This window comes from Prinia subflava, chromosome 1 (assembly GCF_021018805.1).
Source record: "Prinia subflava isolate CZ2003 ecotype Zambia chromosome 1, Cam_Psub_1.2, whole genome shotgun sequence".
Taxonomy (NCBI): domain Eukaryota; kingdom Metazoa; phylum Chordata; class Aves; order Passeriformes; family Cisticolidae; genus Prinia; species Prinia subflava.
This window is the reverse complement of record NC_086247.1, coordinates 38,112,275-38,134,271: the sequence shown is the minus strand read 5'-3', so window position 1 is coordinate 38,134,271 and position 21,997 is coordinate 38,112,275. Positions and strand designations below refer to the sequence as shown.

Here is a 21,997-nt window from a genome sequence, read left to right as displayed (position 1 = left end):
AAGAACAATATTGTCACCAGTGTAGTGACCAGTGTCACCGTATCACTATCGACCCTTGAGATGGATCTGGGTGCTGGATCATATGTTTTTTCCTGTGCTGTTTGTGGGCTGGGACAGACTGTTCTGTCTGTATTCTCATTGAGAGTTCGGCTGAGTATGAAGGCATGAAGTGCACAGCCTATTAGTCCAACTTAAACAGTTCTGTGAGATCCCAGCTCCATTTGCCACAATTACCAGTGTTTCTGGACAGTAATCCAGTGTCAACAGGGTATAGAGAGATTGATTAGAAAGCAGCAGATGTTTGAGCTGAGCAGCCCTAGAGAAAACTGAGGATGGTTAGTTGGCTATTCCAGCCACAGCTTCACAGTACTGCAGTTCAGCTTTTTGGTCACAGTCAAGAGTTCTCCATCCTGTCTAGGCTGGAGTTAAATTTCCACAAGTTTGGACTGAAAACCAGTGTTGGTAACACAACTGTGCTCTGACTATTGTTGAGCAGGGCTTACACAGCATCAAGGCCTTTTCTGCTTCTCACCCTGCCCCACCAGCGAGCAGGCTGGAGGACACAAGGAGTTTGGAAGGCACACAGACAAACAGCTGACCCCGAAAGACCGCAGGGACATCCCATAAAATATGGTATCATGCTAAGTTTTAAGGAAAAGGAGCTGTTTTAAGGAAAAGAGAAGACAATCCCAAGACGAAAGGTCTGTCTGGACAAGAGCCACCAGGAGTGAAGTCAGCAGAACGGAGCAGTAACTGGGGGAAAGAGAAGAATCCAGAGAAGCGCAGTGAAGCTGGTGAAGGATCTGGAGCACAAGTCCTGTGAGGAGTCGCTAAGGGAGCTGGGGTTGTTTAGACTGAAGAACACTCAGGGATGACCTCATGACACTCTACAACTTCCTGAAAGGAGGTTGCAGCCAGGTGGGAGTTGGCCACTTCTCCCCAGCTACAGGATGAGACAGTATCATCTTAAGCAGAGCCAGGGGAGGTTTAAGTTGGACATTAGGAAGAATTTCTTCACAGAAAGGAGAATAAGACATTGGAATGGGCTGCCCAGGGAGGTGGTGGAGTCACTGTCCCTGGAGGTGCTTAAGGAAGGGCTGGATGTGAATCTCTGTGCTGCAGTCTAGCCGACATGGTGTTTGGTCACAGGTTGGACTCGATGATTTCAGAGGTCTGTTTCAGCCTATTTGATTCTGCCATAGGCAATTCCGACAGCGGGAGACCGCAAGTACCAGCCAACTCTTTGACCACGGGCTCAAAATGGACCCCAGACTCAAACGGAGGGAAGAACTGCACCTGCAGACTAAGTAGCATGAGAAGCAAGACATACAACCAGCAAGCAGGGCTTTGAGTACTGACAGACAAGCTATGCAATTCACCACGAATGAAGGCTGATGGCTTTATTTGCTGAAGTGCAAAAGCACTGCGAATCTCCGATGACCGGGGCGCCGGCCTGCAGCGGGCCCGGGGCCGGGGCTGTGGGCACGGCCCGGCCCCTCCCGTTGCCATGGCGGCACCGGCGGCGCTGGCCCCGCCCCGCCCGGCCCTCGCACCGCCTCCACAAGATGGCGGACGGCGGGGCAGCGCCCGCGCAGCCGGACGGGGATGTGCCCGCGGCTCCGGCCGCCGGCGGCCGCAGGGATCGGCAGCCCCGGGGCGGCGGCCGCCCGCCCAGCGCCCGGGATTTGCAGGTGAGAGGGCGGAGGTGCCGCCCCGCTCCTGGGGCGGGGCCGGGCCGGGCGGAGCGCCGCGTCCCCTCGGGGGCGCCCCAGGCCTTCCCTCGGGCCGCCCCTGAGGGTAGCGGGCGGAGTGCGGTGCCCCGCTGGGGCTGCCCCGGCGTGCCCTCTGAGCTCAGTCGGCTTTGCTTCCTTCAGCTCCCGCGCCCCTTTTAAGGCTGGGAAGGGGAGGACGCCTCTGTGGGAGCACTAGGCCCTTTGGGAAACGGCGTGCGCTCAGTGTTCGAGGGAACGGGAAGGACTCTCCCCACACTTCACTAGTTGGGTTTTAACTGTCCTTGCAGTGATTGCAGTGCCTTTGAATTTCCTGATTATTTGATAGGAATGTCTTGTCCTGTATGAAAATGTCAGTCTCTGCAGATGTAGGGTGAGACTAAGGACAAGATCTTTTCTTTTTTTCTTGGATACTATTTGGAATTTTCGTAGGTTCTTCTTAAGATTAATTTTGCTGCAATCATAGGATGCTTTGAGTTGGAAGGGATCTTAAAGATCATCTACGCCGTGGGCAGGGACACTTTTCACTAGACCAGGTTGCTCAGAGCCCCTTCCAACCTGGCCTTGAGCACTCCCAGAGGTGGGGCATCCACAGCTTCTCTGGGAAATCTGTTCGGGTGCCTCACTACCCTCTGAGTAAAGAATTTCTTCCTAATATCTAATCTCAATCTCTTGTAGTTTAAAGCCATTCTGCCTGGTCCTATCACTATCTGCCCGTGTAAAAAGTCGCTGTCCCTCTAAGCCACCTTTATGTATAGAAAGGCCCCAGTGAGATTTCTCTGGAGCCTTCTCTTCTCCAGTGTTACTGTTGTGTTATTATCCGGGTTTGCTTTTTATTATTACAATATATAACCGTCTTAAAGTCTGTGTTAATACTTTTGGTTCACAGTCAGCTGAAGCAGACTGGCATTTCGGCTGGATACTTACTGAGAAAGTGTTAAATGCCAAGGAAGCGCCCTCCTGGGTCTGTGCTTGGCTTGTGGTGCCACAATACGAGGTGGGGTATGAGGAAAGCACAGATGCCTGGCCATGCCCTTCTATGCTCTATCACCATCCCTCAGTCTTTGGATTAGGGATGGTGTGGGGTATGTTGTCTATGATTTACCCACCAGCTTTACATATCTGAAAGGTATTTTCTTCTATCCTCAGATGAAATAGAGGTCTTCAGCAGGTTTTTTTGGGCTCTCTTTTCTCATTTTAATTTTCTTAATGGATATAATTCCTCATATTTATCTTTTTAACTGCAGAAAATACCTCATAATATTACAAAAACAACAAAAAACATATGGGATTAATACCCTGTGTTCATAGCAGTATGTTTTCAAGGACAGATGATGTTTCATTTTATTTTAATGTGTACCTCCTCTACATAAAACTGTGACGAAATTGTATCTAAAATGTAGACAAAATGTTAATGTCAGTCGCATAGTGTGAGCAGAGGGGTTTGGGGACAAACCTAAGGATGATTTGACAAAGTAGAGTCTTATTCAGGACAACAGAAAGATTGCTGAGATGACATTGCAGGTCCCTTGCATAACTTTCTAAGAGTACACTTGCCAGGGATATGGCAGCATTTCGGGAATCTTTGTGAAACAATTGTTGGGGTTCGTGCAAATATTTGTGGAGTGATGCCTTGAGTTCAAGCCAGCAAGGCTTGAATTTGTTCTTCATCCCAGTACAAGCTTATTTGAATTATGTTTTTTACATTTCTATGTAAAATATTTGAAAAATTTATTATTTTCTTCTATCAAAGGGTTAGGTTGCTGCTTTATTTCAATTTGTTATCAGTAATGAGCTGATGCTTAATGTCTCTGTGTCTATTTGCTCTCATGACTCTGAATCTAATACAGCTTTTATGTAGCTGGTGAAGCAGTGGAAACCAAAGGATAGCAGAATACAAGTTCCAAGTCATAATGGCATTTAAGTATTGTGTAGTTTGTCTTTTTTCCATAAAGCATAAAGGAAGTTGAATTTTAGTTGAGGTGCCTCATGTTGATGTTTCTAATTTTCTGGAGAGATGCATATTTCACGTTAATTTTTGTCTTATCTCTATTCTATATCTGGAGTTACAGACTGTAGTTCTGGAGTTACAGACTTACAAAGCAGAGTTCTGTTTCCCACAGCTGGCCTTGGCAGAGTTATATGAAGATGAAGCTAAAAGACAGTCATTATGTTCTGACAAGCCAACAGCTACAAAGATCAGTAACCCAAAGGCATCACAGAGGTAAGATGTGTTTTGCTGTTCAGAAATGCGTGGATAGGTGTTTTATTAGCTCACAAAACTTTGTCATTCCTGCTTGATGCCCTCCTTGTATTGAAAGCAATCTATGGCAATTCATGATCGAAAATTGTGATCCCTGCAATGATGTGTTTTCTGTCTTCTAAAAATGCTTTTAAAATTTATTTAGGAACCTTTTTACTAATTGGTATTCCAGGTATTCCGAAACACTTTAAACTCACTTCATGTGAGATCCTGCAAGCAAAGTGCTGTGTTGCTTTTTTTTTTTTTACACAGACATCATTTGGAAATGTGCTGTATCAGAAAATTACTGCAGTTCTTTGCTTCTTCAAAATTCAGTAAACCACCAGCTTGTGTGAAACTTGGCAAGTGAGCTTCTTTCAGTGTTGTATTTCTGGCAGTGCCTGATGAGACAAATAGTGATTCTAAAAACTATTAGTAGGTTCCTTAGTAGGTTCCTATGAGGTGACAGAAATGAGAAGGGCTTCTTAATGAATTTGTCTTTGGTTGAGCAGGGGGAAGGAAAGATGCATATCTTTATTTCAGTCCATCTTTTGCTAAAACACTGCAAAACTGCAGTGTTTGCCATTCACATAATATCTGAAGATTCAGCATAGTCTTGGATGTTTTTGCATAAAAGTATCTTGCCAGTTTTTAATTAATTTTTATTAAAATAATTTAAAGAAGAGAAATATTTATAAAACTACTGACTGATGCCATAACAAGTCTTGTATGTGGCTTGTTTTTGAATCACGGCTGCCAATATGGATCTCTGTGTTGAAGGAGGTCAAGCAACAGAAAAGATCTTAGTCACCAGTTATGCTTCAAGTTTACTGCAAATGCAGATCTCTTCAGGAAGAGAGACTTCAGCAGAGTATGTGACACTTGGAAGTATGGAGGTTTTGAGGTTGTCTGTTTTGTTCAGTGAAACCACCTAAGCTGACTAACCAGCTACATGGAACCAAGTTTACAAACAAAGCAAACAGCTCCATTTACCAGTATATCTCATGAAGTTCTAACTTTCCACTCACAACCAAACGAAAAACTGCAATACTGTAATTCAAATACTTCAAAGTCATAGTTGGCAAATCCTTGTTATTTGCTGACATTCATACTGGAATCTGTGTGAGAAGGAAGAGATGAATTAGTAGACTTCAGTTTGCTCTCAGATGAGAGCAGTGCATTAATTGCATGGGAACAGTGCTGCTCTTCCATGCTAGAAAAAAAACAGTTGAGTTGGAGTAGACCTATAGTGCCCATCCAGTCCAAGTGTTAATGCACAATGTCTCTGCCATACATGTGCCCTTTCCTCCTTGTTCACTGAGAAGCACCCATGGCTGTGTACTTGGGCAAAAAACCTCAAACCAAAACAAAACCAAAAAACCGAGCAACCAAACAAAACCACAAAAACCAGAAAACATAACCCCGTAGTTTTTGAAAAAGAAGTTGTTTCAGAAGTTAGATTCAGAGTTTATGTGCCAGTCATCTTCAAATGTTTCCTTTTATTCTCTTGACAGTCTTAAACTGGATTCTCTTAAAAGGTTGAGAAAACCAGAGAGAAGCATGAGCGATGACAAAGAAAACCAAAGGTATTTTTAAAACAAAACAAAAAAGTAATTTCAAAATTGTGAAAGTAATTGGGGTTTGTATCACATTCACACTTTGCTCCCTTGTGTTCTTTCAAAATGCATGTGAGATAGGTCTGTCCTGCAAAGAGAAAGGAGACCTATTAGAGTGTTAGCTTAGTTAGTATGCTGTTGTAAAACTAAATTTAGCAGAATCAGGCTGGAGTGATGTAGGACCTGTAGGTGCCTTAACTTGTATGGCCATGAAGGTTGTAACTTACACTTGTACTCAAAAACCTTTTGGTCTTTCTGAATACCCTGAGTTGCTCTGTGTATCTACTGCTCAAATATTTGAGTACTTCCTTTCTTTTTTGAATACAAATTCTGATAAGAATTCCTGTTTCATATCCTTACCACTATCATTCTTTTAAATCTAATAATTAAAGGTTTTCTGTATAAATGGTAGTTGGGGTAGTAAACACAGATTTGTGTACAAGGAGCCATGTTACTCAGGGATTTACAGTTATGTGGTATTATAAAAACAGTATGACTGTTCAATACCCTCATACTCAGTACTCTCTTCTGGTAATTGTAAAATATGATGGAATCAACACATTGTGAAGACATTGGTCTGAGAGACAGTTTCACATGGAATTGATTGATTTAATTGATTTACCTTACCTCAAGTGGTTAAGAGTAAAAGCTGAGGAAAGTGGAAAGCAGTTATTATTTATTAATGCTTCCTGTAATCAGAGGCAAAGCATTCAGGTTTGCCAGATTTTGGTTGTTATACATATTTTTTACAGCATTAATCCAATGGTATTTAGAGATTGTAGTGCCTTTCTCAAGATAATTCTCGAGGAGTATCTTGATCTTCATCATCAAACAGATACAGTTTTGAACAGAATTATTTGTAACTTAACATTTTTTCTTCAAGAGCTAGTAATGGTGCTGTGAAGGAAAAAACCCAACAAATTAGCTTTCACAACAGCTTTGCAGGTTTTAAAATGCTTTGAAAGGTTAATTATATTTATTTAAAAAAATCCATTTCTGATATTGTTGGGAATGGAAGCATGCCAAGATCTTTGAATTAAAAAATCGAACTGTGGCACCGTTCCGGTTTTCCACGAACAGTTTTATACTTGTTCTGCTAAGATGGTGTTAGCTGTCAATTTATATTCTATCCAGTCCAGGCACAATCCCATGACTGGATACTCCTGAGGAAATCGGTCTTTCTGGGAATAGGTGGCGGCCACATAAGATGCCCAGCTCCATCAGGACTGTTCACTTAAAACTTATGGCCTTGCCCTCTGATCTTTGGGATCTGTTCCAGAAGACACTTTGGTTCTTTGTTAGTCAAATGTCTTTGGTATAGTGCTGCTTGAGAAGGTCAGAACCAATTGAAACATCTACCAGAATGAAAAGGTTTTGTGCCAAATTTCTCTCTTTGTTCATTGATTTTTTTTTAATGTAAATAGAAAAAATAACGCTTGTTATTTAAAGCATTGTTGCTTATTACTGTGCATTACTATTCGAAAGATTTTATTCAGGTGACTCAGAATATAAAGGATTACAGATTTCTGGGGCTTCCAGTAATCCCAGTAAAATTGTTGCTGAACTCTTCAAGGAAGCAAAAGAACATGGGGCTGTCCCATTAGATGAAGCCTCGAGAGCATCTGGTGATTTCAGTAAAGCCAAGGTAAACGTTAAGAAATGTGCTGATCTCTCTTCATGTTTGTGTCTCTGAAATTCATCAGGAGAGCAAGTGCCTCTTTCTGTGATTTGCAAATAGCAGATTTGCTCAACAGTTTGATATTACCTATGTTCAAACAGCTTGCTCTAGAAAATAAAGAGAAAGAACCACACAATTTCAGAGGAAATTATTAGAAATCATCATGAAATGGGATGACATGCTTTGTTTTTAATTACAATTGATTAAATAAGAAACACGACAAAATTTGCATCCCAAATCTTACCTGTAGATTTGCTCCTGGAGAGTTGTGGTCAACAGTTCCGTGTCCAGATGGGTGTTGGTGACAAGGTATCCATAGAGGGACCAGTGCTGTTTAATGTCTTCACAGTAACACTGGGGTCGAGTGCACCCTCAGCAAGTCTGCAGGTGACACCAGGCTGAGAGTTGCATTTGACATGCCTGAGGTCTTGGATGCCATCCAGAGGGACCTGGACAAGTTTAAGAAGGGGGCTCATGGGAACTTCATGAGGTCAGCAATGCTAGAGGCAGGATCCTGCATCTGCATCAGGGCAACCCCCAGTATCTGCACAGACTGGAGGATGAAGGGATCGAGAGCAGTTCCGGGGAAGGACTGGTGGGTGAAAAGTTGGACATGACCCAGCAATGTGCTCTCACAGCCCAGGAAGCCAAACATGTCCTGGGCTGCATCACAAGAAGTGTGAGCACCAGGGTGAGGAAGGGGATGCTGCCCCTCTACTGCACTCTGGTGAGAGCCCACCTGGAGTATTTCATCCAGCTCTGGGATCCACAGCACAAGAAGGGCATGGACTTGTTAGAGCGAGTCCAAAGGAAAGCCACAAAAATTATTAGAGGGATGGAGCACCTCTCCTATGAGGAAAGGCTGAAAGAGTTGGGATTGTTCAGCCTGGAGAAGACAAGGGTCTGGGAAGACCCTATTGTAGCCTTACAGTGCTTAAAGGGGGCATACAAGAAAGTTGGGGACAGACTTTTTAGCAGGCCCTGTTTTGGTAGGACAAGGGGTGAAGGTTTTAAACTAAAGAGGGTTATTTTTTACAATGGGTGTGCTAAATCACTGGAAAAGGTTGCTCAGGGAGATGGTACATGCCCCATTCCTAGAGACATTCACATTTGTGACCTTTAAAGGTCTCTTCCAACCTGAAGTATTCTATGATTCTTATGTTTGAAAAAGTATACAGAACAGAAGCTGAAATGTGTCACAAAGCTTGCTTAGCCTGACTATGGCTGCTAGATATAATTTTCCACTTAGAAAATAAATGATAGAACAGTATTTGCTTTTTGTCACAGAAGCAAGCTTTCTTTCCTTTTTTTTTTAACCTAGGTAAGAATTTTAATAAGCTGTTTCAGATAATTATTTTACAAGCTTTTTTCTGTATTTTTTCAGTCATTTTCTGGTGGTGGATACAGATTGGGTGACTCATCACAAAAGCACTCTGAATACATATATGGAGAAAATCAGGATGTAAGTAAAATTCATAGCAGAAAACAGAACCTCCAACTGAGACCTGTTTAATCATGTTTACAGCTTGAAATGCCAGTATTACTGTAACTATGTCTACGAGGAAAAAAAAAAATCTAAATATTAGCTACATGTTCAGTAGAAATTGTTTAAGTTTCTGAAGAGATGTTTACTGGATACCTCTAAGGCCTTCATTATGGAACTGTCAGATGTAAATTACTGTAAAATTCTTAGCACACCTCCTTTTCACTTACTTTCCACCAGATTTTGTCCTGAATTCTCTTAGCTATGCTAACATTTTAATCCTTTTAGGAATTGATTTTTGTTGTGGCTTGCAAAGCAGCCCATCTCAAACTGGAGGGCATGGATGTATTCTAGGGAAGGTGAAGCAGCAGGTTAGAGGCCTTTCTTTCCTATCACTTAAAAAGTAGGATGTGAAGGAGAGGGTGGGGAGAAACAAAGCTCTCTGCACTTTGCTGTTTTTGTGAATGGCTAAAGCAAGTTCTCAGCTTATCTATAAATGAATACAAAAGCCAAAGGATCTGGTTCTGGCTAGGGGGTGCTGTCATGCCACACAAGGAGCTGCTGCCTTCTACTCTTCAATAATCCTTCTACTCATCAATAATCCTTCTACTCTTCAGTAATCCTTCTACTCCAAGTAACAGCCAGCTGGACCCAGCCAGATCCTTGCTGGAGTGGGCTCTCCATAACTGGGAGCATAAATACTTTTCTAAGGGAAGCCCAGTTATATTGGCTGAGGAAGCCTAGTTTTGCTGGATGGCAAAGCACTTAGAAGAGAGGTGCAGGTTTTGAGGCTGCCTGGACTTTTCATGTAGGATGTAGCAAAATAAGAAGGGAGCAAAGGAGTCTGGTTTCCAGGATTCTTGGCATTTCAACTGAATGGAGCTACTTTCAGCTTTGTTGGAGCTCATCATGTAATAATTTGAGGAAAGTGTAGGTTTTGCTGTAACTGATGTATCAGCAATAACTTCTAATCTTATGGGTTTATTTCTTAATTTCTCAATAAAAATGTTTACTGCTTTTGAAAGTAGTTGGAGCACTGTGAAGATCACTACACCCTCACTATATCATACTTTATGTCATGGATAGCAAATTTAGAGTTTCTTTTTCCTGAGGTAGGAAAGTGGCTAGAAGAAGATAGTCTATAACTATTGGGCTTTTTCAAAAATCATCTAACAATTACAGTTACAGTGCAATGTATTGCTCTTATTTTGTCATTTGCCTTCTTGTTTGTGGTCTTTTACAGAATCTGTTTAGTATAGATCAAAATTTCTGTAACTGGTCTGTATGAAATTGTAGTGCTTTATTTGTCTTTCTTTACTTTTTTTTACTTGTTTTGCTTTATAGGTTCAAGTTTTGCTGAAACTGTGGAGGAACGGGTTCAGTTTAGATGATGGCGAGTTGAGATCCTATTCAGATCCAACAAATGCTCAATTTCTTGAGTCTGTTAAAAGAGGGTAAGTTAAAATGACAGCTTTTTTGAGGTATGTCTTTGAAGTGAAGTGAAGAAAAATCCTTTCTCCACACACTTATTAAAAACTCCAGACTTCTTCTTTGCCTGAACCCATAAAATACAGTCTGTATTTGTCACCAGATGCATGAGGCACTTAAAAATTTGGAATATATTGGTTGCTTTGGTAGTTTAACTCTGAATGGTACTTGTTATAACAGCTTTCATATTCACATTTTTTTCATAGCTTTTTCTATGAATCAGCTGTCAGTATGTTGTAGGTTTTGACTGTTAGTTCACTGATTTTTTTTTTTCTTCTTTTAGGATAAAATCAATTCATAAAACAATTAAATGTGACTTTCAAAGTATACATAATATTAGTAGTGACTCATACTGCGTGTGTACTTTTTTGGATGATTTCTTTTTGCAGTTCAGAATGTAACTGAAAGTGTAATTATTGTAATGTATTATTTTTGTGATTAAGGGAAATTCCTTTGGAACTGCAGCGGCTTGTTCATGGTGGCCAGGTAAATTTGGATATGGAAGATCACCAGGAACAGGAATATGTGAAGCCCAGACTGCGATTCAAAGCTTTCAGTGGTGAAGGGCAAAAACTTGGAAGGTGAAAAGAGCTAGTTCTGTTCTGTGCTCTGTATTCATATGCTGTTTCTTTCCTGTGACTGAAAATTTCAGACTACTTTGTTGTAGTTCCTTTAGTAACATCTTCTTGTTTTTTCTTTTCCAATCCTGTAGCCTTACACCTGAAATAGTCAGCACACCTTCTTCCCCAGAGGAGGAGGAGAAATCCATTCTTAATGCACCTGTTCTGATTGATGATTCCATGCCAGCAACTAAAATTCAAATTAGATTAGCAGATGGAAGCCGGTTAATACAAAGATTTAATCAAACACACAGGTAAATTTATTCTGCATCAACACAGGTAACAGTAACTATTTCAATAAGTTTGTGCTTTGTCATTAAATGAGTCTCAGGAAGACATCAAAAAGGGGAAATACCAGCCTTGTTGAAATGTGTAGTTCTGTAGTTCATTACACAGATATATGATAAACTGGCTGTCAAAAACTCTGTACTTGGAAACACAATATATTTGCCAACTGCAATTCTGTACAAACTTTTATAACCAGTTATGTCCTTTGATATTTTATGGACATAGTTCAAGGCATAACTGTTCCCAGGACAACTGAAATCTGTATAGCCACACTATGCAGTCATCCCAGCCTTGGGCCATCCTTGGGAGAACCAGGTGGATGACTTGGGAAACACTGTGAAAGCACTTTATTGCAAAGTGTGGAGTATAGTCTCAGTTGGAGTATAGTCCACACTGTGGGCTTTCAGAGAAATCCTGTGGCCCATAATCAAGAATTCCAATTTTCTGCCTTGTTATATCAAGGATGTGACAAAACATGACACTGGCTGTAAGTGTAGACTGCAGCCCATGTGCAGAAGGGTATATAGGCACTTCATGCTCATCTGCAATTCCAGGGTGTGGGTTGGACATAATACTGAGAACCAGCCTCTGTTTTGGATGGTCATCTCCTAAGGTTTGGCAGTGTGTGAACTTGATGGAGATTTTGGATTTGTTAGTAGCTTTGCTGATTAGAGCTTGGGACCGATTTTATTTACGTTGGGACAGTGCCACAAATGGTGTTGGCCGACCCCATTTATTTGCCTTGGAGGTTGTGTTAGTGCAAGGTTCTGCAAAGCTCTGCTCTCCACTGCTGAGAGATCTTTGGGCAGAGGGCAGAGATTGGGCAGCAGTTCCACCCATCCTTAAGCACTGTTAAACCCACCCTGAATTTGAAATCTGCACAGTTGTGTTAGAACATGGCTGCAGCTTGAATCCTGACTTGGAGATGGTGTTAGCATGGATGCAATTCCATGTTAGTATTGTTACATGGAGAGCTTATCTGTTTCCTTTTTATCCTTCTGGCTCAGAATAAGGACAAGGTGTAGCTTTCTCTACCTGGCAGTATTCACAGACCACAGTGAGGAAGTTTGAGCTGAGATGATAGAGCAGTATTTTTTGATAGTTTAGACCTGATAATATATCCTGAGAGTACAGGCCCAGATCCTTTCTTCATGACATCTGCTGAGAAGTGGCTGAGACAAACCATGGGGCTTATTGGTGAGCCTCTGTAGCTGAGCTGTGTGTTCTTCTGTCTGCATGGAAGGGCAGAAATGGTAAACTTGCCAGTAACATCTGTAACAACCTAGATTGTGTTGACAGGAGCTTGTTGAATTAATAATAACTTCTTTGTGCCTGTGACTCTTTATGGTTATCTTTGCCGTATATATATGATCATAATCAGCTGCTAAAGTGCATTACTTTTGTCATAGGCCTTGAAGACTGATAGAAAGCTGAAATCCCTGCTTGTTGGGCTACAGTAAATTTGCCAATTTACTAAGTACAGAAGATCTTCACAGATTTATTCTCAGCTTAATGTCTTGATAGAAAAACCTCAAATTTCAGGATTTTATCTCTACAATACTATTTTTAATCCATGTCTTAGCCAATTAAATTATTCTTGTTACACTGTTTATGTGAGTGTTTTATTAACTATTGTTCAGAAGTTCACTGCCGGGTGAAAGCAGGGGAAACCTCTTGCTATTGAAGTGCATTAGTAATTCCTTTCAACAGTGATGTTGAAATTACTTGACTTCTTGTGTTATCAGTTTCCAATATACTTCCATGTTACAAATTTTCTTTCTGTTATTTGAGAAAACAAGCAACAGTCACTATAAGTTTTCAGGGGTTCTTTTTATGCAAGAAACCAAAAAATAGTAGGCTACTATCATTAGTCACCCGTGTCAAAGAGAAATGTGAAATCCAGAATTTAGTGGTTAATCTGCTGGGTGGTTTTGTGTTCTCTGGTCATCTTAATGTTCGGAGGTGTATGTCAGGTGGAGTCACATGGAGTTTTCATGTCTATCTCCTTTTCACAGGATTAAGCATATTCGAGATTTCATTATCCAGTCCCGCCCAGCCTTTGCAACAACGGATTTTGTTCTTGTGACTACCTTTCCAAATAAAGAGCTAACAGACGAGAGCCTGACACTACAAGAGGCGGATATACTTAACACTGTGATTCTTCAGCAATTAAAATAATCTTGTGGTTGTACAATATAGGGACCCTGCTGTACTGTCATACAATATGTTTCCAACAGGTGAAAGAAGGGAGATATCAGTGTCTTTTTATTTCCTCTTTTCCAGGGATCATATTTTTGGATTTCATGTCTTCCAGCTATAACATATCTAGCTTTTTTATTTTAATTTCTCAACATTATTCAGTCTTTTTTCAGTGTTAAAACTAAGGTTCTGTATGTTAGTATGTTTCAAACCACATCTTATACTAAATGTGAAATGAGATGGGACTTCGTGACTCATTATTTTGAGAAGGGTGGGGAAGGGAGCATTTTTTGAAGGGGGCAGTATCTTTCATACAGTTGGTAAGATTTGCACTATGGAAATGTTCTATGCTGCATTGACAAACAGCCATTTAAAAACTTAGACTGTAGGTTATGTTTACCTTTCAAAATGTATTAATATTAAGGTGTTCTTTTTAATAGGTTTACAGATAATTAATGCCCTAATATAATTTTTGTACCTTCTATTTGTAGTGTTTCATGGTGTAGTATAATATTTATATTCTAGTTTTTATGTCATTTGCCTTGTATTGTTGCTCATATAAATTCAGGAGATGCGAACCTCAGCTGTTGCAGACTATAATAGAATGTTCTTACTTGTATTCTAGTTGTACTACTTGTGATGAAAATAAATATTAATTTTTTTCTTCTTGAAAGTTAGAGAAATATGAGAGAGCACTGTCATCTGGGGAAATTATGTGATTTAGAGGAGGCCTATGGTCATCTTGAATCTGAATATGCAGCTGGACCCTGTGCAGCAGTGTGATTTTTTACACAAGCAGTTACTTAAATAACCCCAAACAAAAATACACTGAGATGCACAAACACAGAACTGGAGAACTGGTCTACTTTTGTGCATGCAAGTGTCAGTATAAACACGTTAATTGGTATTTTTGAGCTGAATTTCAGTTCTTTATATTCAGAATTTTGGCCAGAGGCATTTTGTAGTATTCACTGGGGATCTGGTTGTGCTGCTTTCACTGTGCTTGTTTGGAAGCTGTATAATTAAACCCCATCATCTTTGAAATTATATATTTTTTTCAAAAAACTTGCCCCAACACTGCAGTAAGCAGGTGGGGGTCTTATGTAGGGGGAAATTGGCTGCTGTGCTTTAGTAGTATGCAGTTTTTTAGTATTTTTGGATTTATGTCAGATGAGTGGATCACACTCTGAAGGAGAGTAGGTGGGCTGTATCTCTTGTACCAATACATGTTAAAAATGGCTGTTTCCATGTTTATTTTGTTCTGAAAATATTAATACTTGTTTATTTATGTTAAAGTTAAAATTGCTTAGTATATTCTTACGTTTTTACCTCAAAGTAGCTATTTGACTGAGTAGATTTGAAACATGCAATTGTATTTGAAGTATTTTGTTTTGCAGTCTCAATATCTGCATGATTTTAATCATAATTCATTTCATGTGCTAAGTAATTAAAGTTTTATGTTTAAGATCGCAGACCAGACTTCTTGTGTTGTTCCAAATTTATGTTGTGATAAAGCAGTGATTGTGTTGTGTGCCAAATATTTAAGCCTAAACATAAGGGAATTGTCATGTACTGTGCTTGTGGTTTATATATAACATACTAACAATAGAAACGCAAGGCCAAAGTTTGTGATATCAGTTTTGGGCAGTCTGTGGCTTGGGCCTATTTCTGTTCAGAATATAGGTAAAGTTACATTGCTTATTACTTCTGAAGACCATTATTGATTAAGCAGTGACATATGAAGAAAAGGAGTTAACTAAATTGTTTTTGCCCTCTTATGCAAAAACCTACAACTATATATTAGCACAGTCTCCTTTTTTCAAATACCTGTTAAATTTTAGTGTTTAATGGCAGCTGAGAGTCTGGGGGTAACTGGGAGTCCCAGAAGTTGACATGATTTTTTGAAGCACTAAGAAAATGTATCAATGCTTATGTTTAAATATTTCACTGCTTCTCAGTACTTGAAAACCTATGGAATCTTCCATCTCAAAATTTTATATCATAGCTTTTATTTCTATAAATTGTCTCTCATAGCTAACATCTTGGCATTTTTGGTACAAAAATGTGCAGACCTATGTGGGTATGCAGTAAAGACTGGCTACAAGGGAGAAAGAACTTGGTAGAGGATGATGATCTTTCCCTCACAGTAAGGCTGCTAAACTTGGGAGTTACATTTAGTTTCCATTAAATACAGGTGATAATCCTATTGCTTGCTCTTGTAAGCAGCCTATGAAAGGTTCAGGCTTCACCTCTGCTTGGTTTGCTTAGAGATCCTTTATCACACAAGAGCCAAATAATCAAAACCTGAATATTTTCTTTAAAGAAAACTCCTGTAATCATTTATTCTGGCTAAACATGGCCTTGTTAGTTTTGGGTTTTGTTTTTTCTCAGCAGCACACTGAGATGTTCATAAACATTCTGCTTTAATTAAACTACTGGACACACTTGTATAGTTAGCATACATTAACAGTTATCTCATGCTGTTCTTGCTCTGTGGTGAAAATCTGTCCAATATTAAATGAAGCAAGGAAGAGTACACAAGTACTCTGGGGTGCTACTTGCTAGCTCCCTGCTTAGTTGCTTGCACTAAATTACAGCTCCCATGGTCTTTAAATTATTTTACTTTGTGCAGGGAGAAGAGACAGAAATGCATCTCCCCCTTGCTCATGCTGCTTAAAGCTGGCAGACCTCAGCGTAGGCGTGTGCTGCTCTCTGGGCAGGTGAGACAGTGAGCAGCAAGAGCCTGGGGTAAATACTGAATCAATGGCATGCCAAAAGCAGTCAGCTTCTGGTGTTTCTGTAGGATGGGTATAATTGGAATGGGGTCCTGAAAACATTAAAAGTGGGGTGCTTCTATGTAGCCTGGAAAGCACTAGCCCTGGGATGGGGTTAGATGAAAACAGTGCAGCAGAACCATCTACATCCATTTGAGGTTTACACAATTGACTTTGTGACTGGGAAATGATTCTAATCCCTGTGTTTGTTATTAGTGAGTTTGATCAAGTTTGAGTTTATGGTGCTGGTTCTGCTTCTTAAGGACCTCTCTTTCGAGAGAGCATTTCCATTGAGTGTTTGGTCCTAAGTCAAATTTCTTATTTTAAAATAGCTCAACTTACAAGGTAACTTACAAGGAAGAAAACAGGGATGAGGTGATATAATGTGGGCAGTTACTTCACAGGGGGAAAGTATTAGAGGACTGTTTGGTAGAGAAAAGCATAACACAAATTAGAAGCTTGTACAAAGCTGGAAATTCAGTTCAGTTATCCTCAAAGGGAAATTCAGACATATTTTTCAGTAGTTGAATTACTGGAATGAACCAGCCTTGAAAATCAACTTCCTTTTTTGTTGTTGTTTTTTTGTTTGTTTGGGTTATTGGGAGTTTTGTTTGTTTAAATATCATTTTTATGCTGGCTTTCTGTAAGATTTGTTTTAATTAAACCAAATTTATTTGGGTTTGGTACTGAGACAGTAAAATAAAATTGCTTAGTTTTTGAAAAGCAGCTTGCTTTGCCTTTGTCATAATTAATAAATTCTGATGTATGTTTCATATTCAAAGGGATGGAGATGTTACGTACATCACTGTACATCTTCAAAATTTCCATTACAGGCCTTCCAAAAAAAGTCTGCTGAACATCAAAGAACTCAGATTACAGACTAGAACTCAACTTCTTACACTTCTTAGTTGCAATTCTCCTTTAGTAATGATCTTGTTCTGCCCATAATCAAAGAGCTCGCTGGCAGCACATCTGAAAGTTAAAGCAAAGAAACTATGTTTAAAAACTTTTTCATCTAAAACTGAGAAATGGGGAGGGTTCTTTTCCATTTACTGGGAGCTGTCTGCTCTGGAGTTAAATATGTGATCTACAAGCTATGTAGTTTAGCTCTTTTCCAGGGATATGAGGAGATAGATTTGTTATTCCACACTGTTAAGATAAACCAAGAGAGAAATTCTTAACTGTCAAATTAAAAAAATCCTTCTGGGAATTTTTCTGGAAGAGTTACCATTTTACATTTACAAACCTTCTTCAGTCCAAGTTAATTTAGTGAGCTCTTAGACCATTTAAATAGTAACAAGCAAGAATTGACAAATGGGAACAACCCTGAGTTGTTTTTCTAATATGATGTGTCTAGCTGAAGTTTGAATAGAAGGTACTGTTTATGCTGGGCCATGAAATTGGTATTTATTTCATGGAATTCTTAGTAACTTACTAGGTGCTGATATGAGAATTTTGATTGTCTGTTCTAGAAAATGAAAAACCAAAACCATTTATAGCTCTAACCTTAACATTACCAAATAATTGCGTTTTGAGGGCAAAATAAATTTTCTGATTTCCAAATTAAATTTTCATTTTCATGAACTTTTTATGGCAATAGCTTTCTACAATGTTTTGCACCAATGAAAACCTCAGAACTTCAGTGCTTGCCTTGTGTAAACTGCAGAAAAAATTTGCATTTCAGTGCAAAGAATTAATTTTCATTTATCTTATGACTGTTCCTATCAAATTACACTGTCATCCTTAATCAAATGTTCACAACATAAATGTCCTTACAGTCTTTCATGACAATTAAGTCTGTTTTAAACTAGATTTTGCCAAGCAGTACCCCAGCCTGAATGTAAGAGTGTAAGTGCTAGTTTTTTGAAAGCTTGCAGTTGATAGAGAAAAACATAGATAACATATTTACTTCTATTTACATTTGAATTCTTCTTCACTTAGCAAACTGATTCCTGGTATAAGAAATTGAGAAATTTTCAATAGAGAAGACTTTGCATCTGAATGTGGAAAAGTGCTACCACTTTGTATCTGAATACATGTAAATAGTAGTTTCCACTTCTTTATCACTTTTTTAGTATTGGTTCTCTTGTTTTGATATTGTTTTCACATGTATGCTTTCACTTCTTTTAACTATAAAAGTTTATTCCTGCATATTATTATTAATAATAATACTTCTTCCTGTAGCAGCCCTCAAATCCTGGAGTCTAAAAGGAATCACTGAAAGCAGAGGAGGGCGCATAAGAGGATTATAGGCAAATGGTTATGTCAAAATTTTTTCACTAAATTATTTGCTCCTGCCCTTATAGTCTAATAATTTGTTTCATTTTCTAAGGCTTATTCCTGAAAACTGTATTGCATGCAAACAGACACAGACCTTGGACTGAGTTGGAACTGCTTAGTAACCTTGGTCACCACAGAAAAAATTGTAAGCCAGGATTTGTTTGCTGAAAGAACTGAATGTTTCAGTGGAGAGATCAGACAATTAGACTTTAAAAGGATTTACTCAGATTCAGGTTCACTTTTTTCCCCTCTGTCTTAAATCCCAAGACTGGAAAAGTTTGGATAAACCATATGCACCCTGCCACCAAAGGACTCGATAATATATAAGGTTGACTTAGCTAGTATTTTCTGTATTCCTGTTGTTGCAGAGCCTGGCCTTTGGAATCCAGTTCTGTCTGGGTTTTGTGTGTTTGTAGTAGTATCTCATGGCCCAAGTTAAGAAATAAGCTCAGGTCACACGTGTGATAAGGAGTAAGTTATAGTGTCAGCAAATAAATAAATGTAAGAAAACAAGAACCTTGAAAAGATTTTGGAAGAACTTTGATTCTTCACATTTCTTCTCTAACCTCATTTCATATGTTTACTCATCTAAACATTATTTTATTTCTGTACAGAAAGTCTCTCTAAATTCTGTCTTCCCAAGCAATTCCTATTGGCATGCCTGTAGGCACCCATGAGAATAATGAACTTCATGTTCAGTGCTTTCATCCTAGGGTTTTTGTGGCTGGTTTCATGTCTCAGCACGTCTGCAGTGCTGGCAAATAGCGGCTGCCTGGTTGTAGTTGCAATCTTCAGGCTCTACTGCAATAAAACTTTGAAACAATAAAAAATCAGCTTCACTACTGTGTTATTGTTCCCATCAATTCTAGCTCCTATTGCTTTGGCTGATCCATATCAGAACATATCAACCTGGCAATGTTTGTTGTCTCTGTGGGTATTATTACCCAACCGACTGCGCAAGCACAGAAGGTAGAGGTGACCCAGAGTCAGTGATTTCCAAATGGCCTTTACTCATAGTCAAGGCCACCAACAAACACGCATTTAATTGTATGAGTTTTCTTAGAAGAGTAGCCTGTCCAAGCTCAGAGAGTGCTGCTGGCTTTGTACAAGCACAGTAACTACTTAAGTGCTGTTAAAAATAGTTAACGTCTTTATTATTAAGAAAGCTACATTTTGCTAATAACTTGTTAAGATGATCAGAGGGATAGTGTGCCTCTCCTACAAGGAAAGACAGAGAGAACTGGGATTGTTAAGCCTGGAAAAGAGAACGCTTTGGGGTGACCTAATTGCAACCTTCCAATACCCAAAGGGACCTTCAGGAATGATGGAGAGGGAGTAATTATAAGAGTATGTAGTGACAGGTTGAGGGGGAATGGCTTCAAATGGAAAGTAAATTTTGATTAGATATTAGAAGAAATTAGAGCATTCTCTGTGAGAGAGGTGAGGCGCCGGAACAGGCTGCCCAGAGCAGTTGTGGATGCCCCATTCCTGGAAGTGGTCAAGGCCAGGTTGGATGGGGACTTCAGCAACCTGGTTCAATGGAAAATGTCCCTGCCCATAGCAGGCAATTTGGAATAAAGATGATTTTTAAGTTCTCTTCCAACCTAAATCTTTCTATGATTCCATGATATTCATAGATGAACAAATCAGTCTCTTTCCTGGAGAATAACAGTGTGATAGTCAATAATATAGATTTTTGTTATGTATTCAGTGAACTTGAGATTCTGTAGCACTGTTGTAGAAAGCTTGTTCACAGTTATATGGATATTTAATTCCTGTAACACAGAGTTTAAAAACCCCATAACTATACTATTATGGTCCTGGCAAATAATTAGGGGGAGGATCTTTCTCCTTTCTTTATCTTGGCATTCTGAGGGAGGAATAGATTATAATTCATATCAGGTATTTCTCCTAGAAAAGCTTCAATGGATGTGGCAATGCAAGACACTACTTTCTTATTCCAGCTATAATAGCACCCACAGAGCTTTCAGTCTATACTTCCCATGAAGTGGCTGCCCATCTCTGATAAATCTCATTCCTTTTTTTCTCTGTTCTTGGCTTCTTAAACACCTGCCACTGAAACAGAGGGAGTCTCCTGACAACAGTTTCATTCTGTACCATCAGGATCTCTTTTATTATGTTGCATTTTATTTGGTCTTGTGCAGGTAATGCTTCTTCTTGAGTAATGAGTTACTTGGTGGCTGATCACATTAATTTGTATTCCAAGGATTCACCTTCTTTCTGGAATCTATATTTTTGTCTATATTTAATAAATTATTAGGAAGAAATATATTAAAACAGAAGGAAACAACTCTTCCTCAACTCAGTAATGAAAGATTGTCACTTTTCATGCAAACATCACTAACGGATTCTGCTTTTTACACTCTGCATTTTTTTCCCCATAGCTAAACTAAATTTTTCATATCAAATACCTTGGATATCTTTTGGTTTTTTTTGACTAAGTAGACAATTATAGTGCTTAACTTAAGTTCAGGGCACTTTGGCAGTATTGCCATCCCAGTTTTACCCCAGCAATGGGATTTTAGCCATCATTGCAGCTGATCTGTCAACCCGTGACATGCTAAAAACTGCAGATAGTGCAACCTATTTTGTGAGAGAACTTCCCCTTTCTATTGTTTTTCTTTTATTTTTTCTTGTTCCTCTGTGTTCTAAAGCAGAACAGATGGAACTGCTGTAGAAGTCAGCAGGAATTTGTTCTCATCCTGTCATCCAATGGGTTTTATAGATAAGGAAGTTAAAAGGCAAAAAACCCAAAACAAATCTTGAGCAGCAAGTGAATCTTCTTATGTTCTTCCTCTGGGCACTGCACCAGAGGTTAAACAAGGCCAAGTGCAGGGTCCTGCAACTGCTTCAGGGCAACCCTTGCTACCAGCACAGGCTGGGGAATGAAGGTGTTGAGGGCAGCTCTGTGGGGAAGCGCTTGAAGGGTGCTGGTGGATGCAAAGCTGGGCATGACCCAGCAATGTGCATTCACAGCCCAGAAAGCCAAGCATGTCCTGGGCTGCATCCGAAAAAGAGGTGATTCTGCCCCTCTGCTCTGCTCTCAGGAGACCTCATCTGAAGTGCTGTATCCAGCTCTGGGGTCCTCAGCACAGGAATGAGGAGTGAGTCCAAAGAAGGGCCACAAAAGTAAAGAGAGAGCTGGAGCACCTCTCCTATGGATGCAGTCTGAGAGTTGGGGTCGTTCAGCCTGGGGAAGACAAGGTTCCAGGGAGACCTTCTTGCAGACTTTCAGCACTTAAAGGGGGCCTGTAATAAAGATGGGGACAGACTTTTTAGCAGGGCCTCTTGCAATAGAACAACGGGTAACATTTTTAAATTAAAGAGGAGATTAGAGGTGAAGAAATTTTATATGGTACAGGTGGTGAGACACCAGAACTGGATGCCCAGAGAAGTGGTAGATGTCCCAGTCCCTGGAAACATTCAAGGTCAGGTGGGACTGGGCTCTGATGTAGTTGAAAATGTTGCAGAGGGAGGTCTGGACTAAGTGACCTTCCAAGGTCCTTTCCAACCCAAACTGCACTGAGTCTATGACTTGCCTGGCAAAGGAAAAAGATTGATGTGATGCACATATCAAA

The 21,997-nt window shown here is 39.7% G+C and overlaps 1 protein-coding gene across 2 annotated transcripts; it reads left to right on the top strand.

Annotated features, from left to right (window-relative positions):
* Positions 1 to 1,548: 1,548 nt before the first annotated feature.
* On the top strand, positions 1,549 to 14,823 carry UBXN2B (UBX domain protein 2B). 2 transcript variants are annotated; one of them, XM_063393717.1, is made up of 9 exons: positions 1,549 to 1,691; positions 3,854 to 3,954; positions 5,487 to 5,558; positions 7,074 to 7,233; positions 8,651 to 8,728; positions 10,094 to 10,203; positions 10,681 to 10,818; positions 10,950 to 11,111; positions 13,161 to 14,823. In XM_063393717.1, exons 1-9 carry the CDS (start codon positions 1,566 to 1,568, stop codon positions 13,321 to 13,323), a joined length of 1,110 nt encoding a protein of 369 aa, XP_063249787.1. In that variant the 5' UTR covers positions 1,549 to 1,565; the 3' UTR covers positions 13,324 to 14,823. The 2 variants fall into 2 exon arrangements, with proteins under 2 accessions (XP_063249787.1, XP_063249796.1); XM_063393726.1 differs by having other exon boundaries at positions 13,108 to 14,823.
* The last annotated feature ends 7,174 nt before the right edge of the window (positions 14,824 to 21,997 follow it).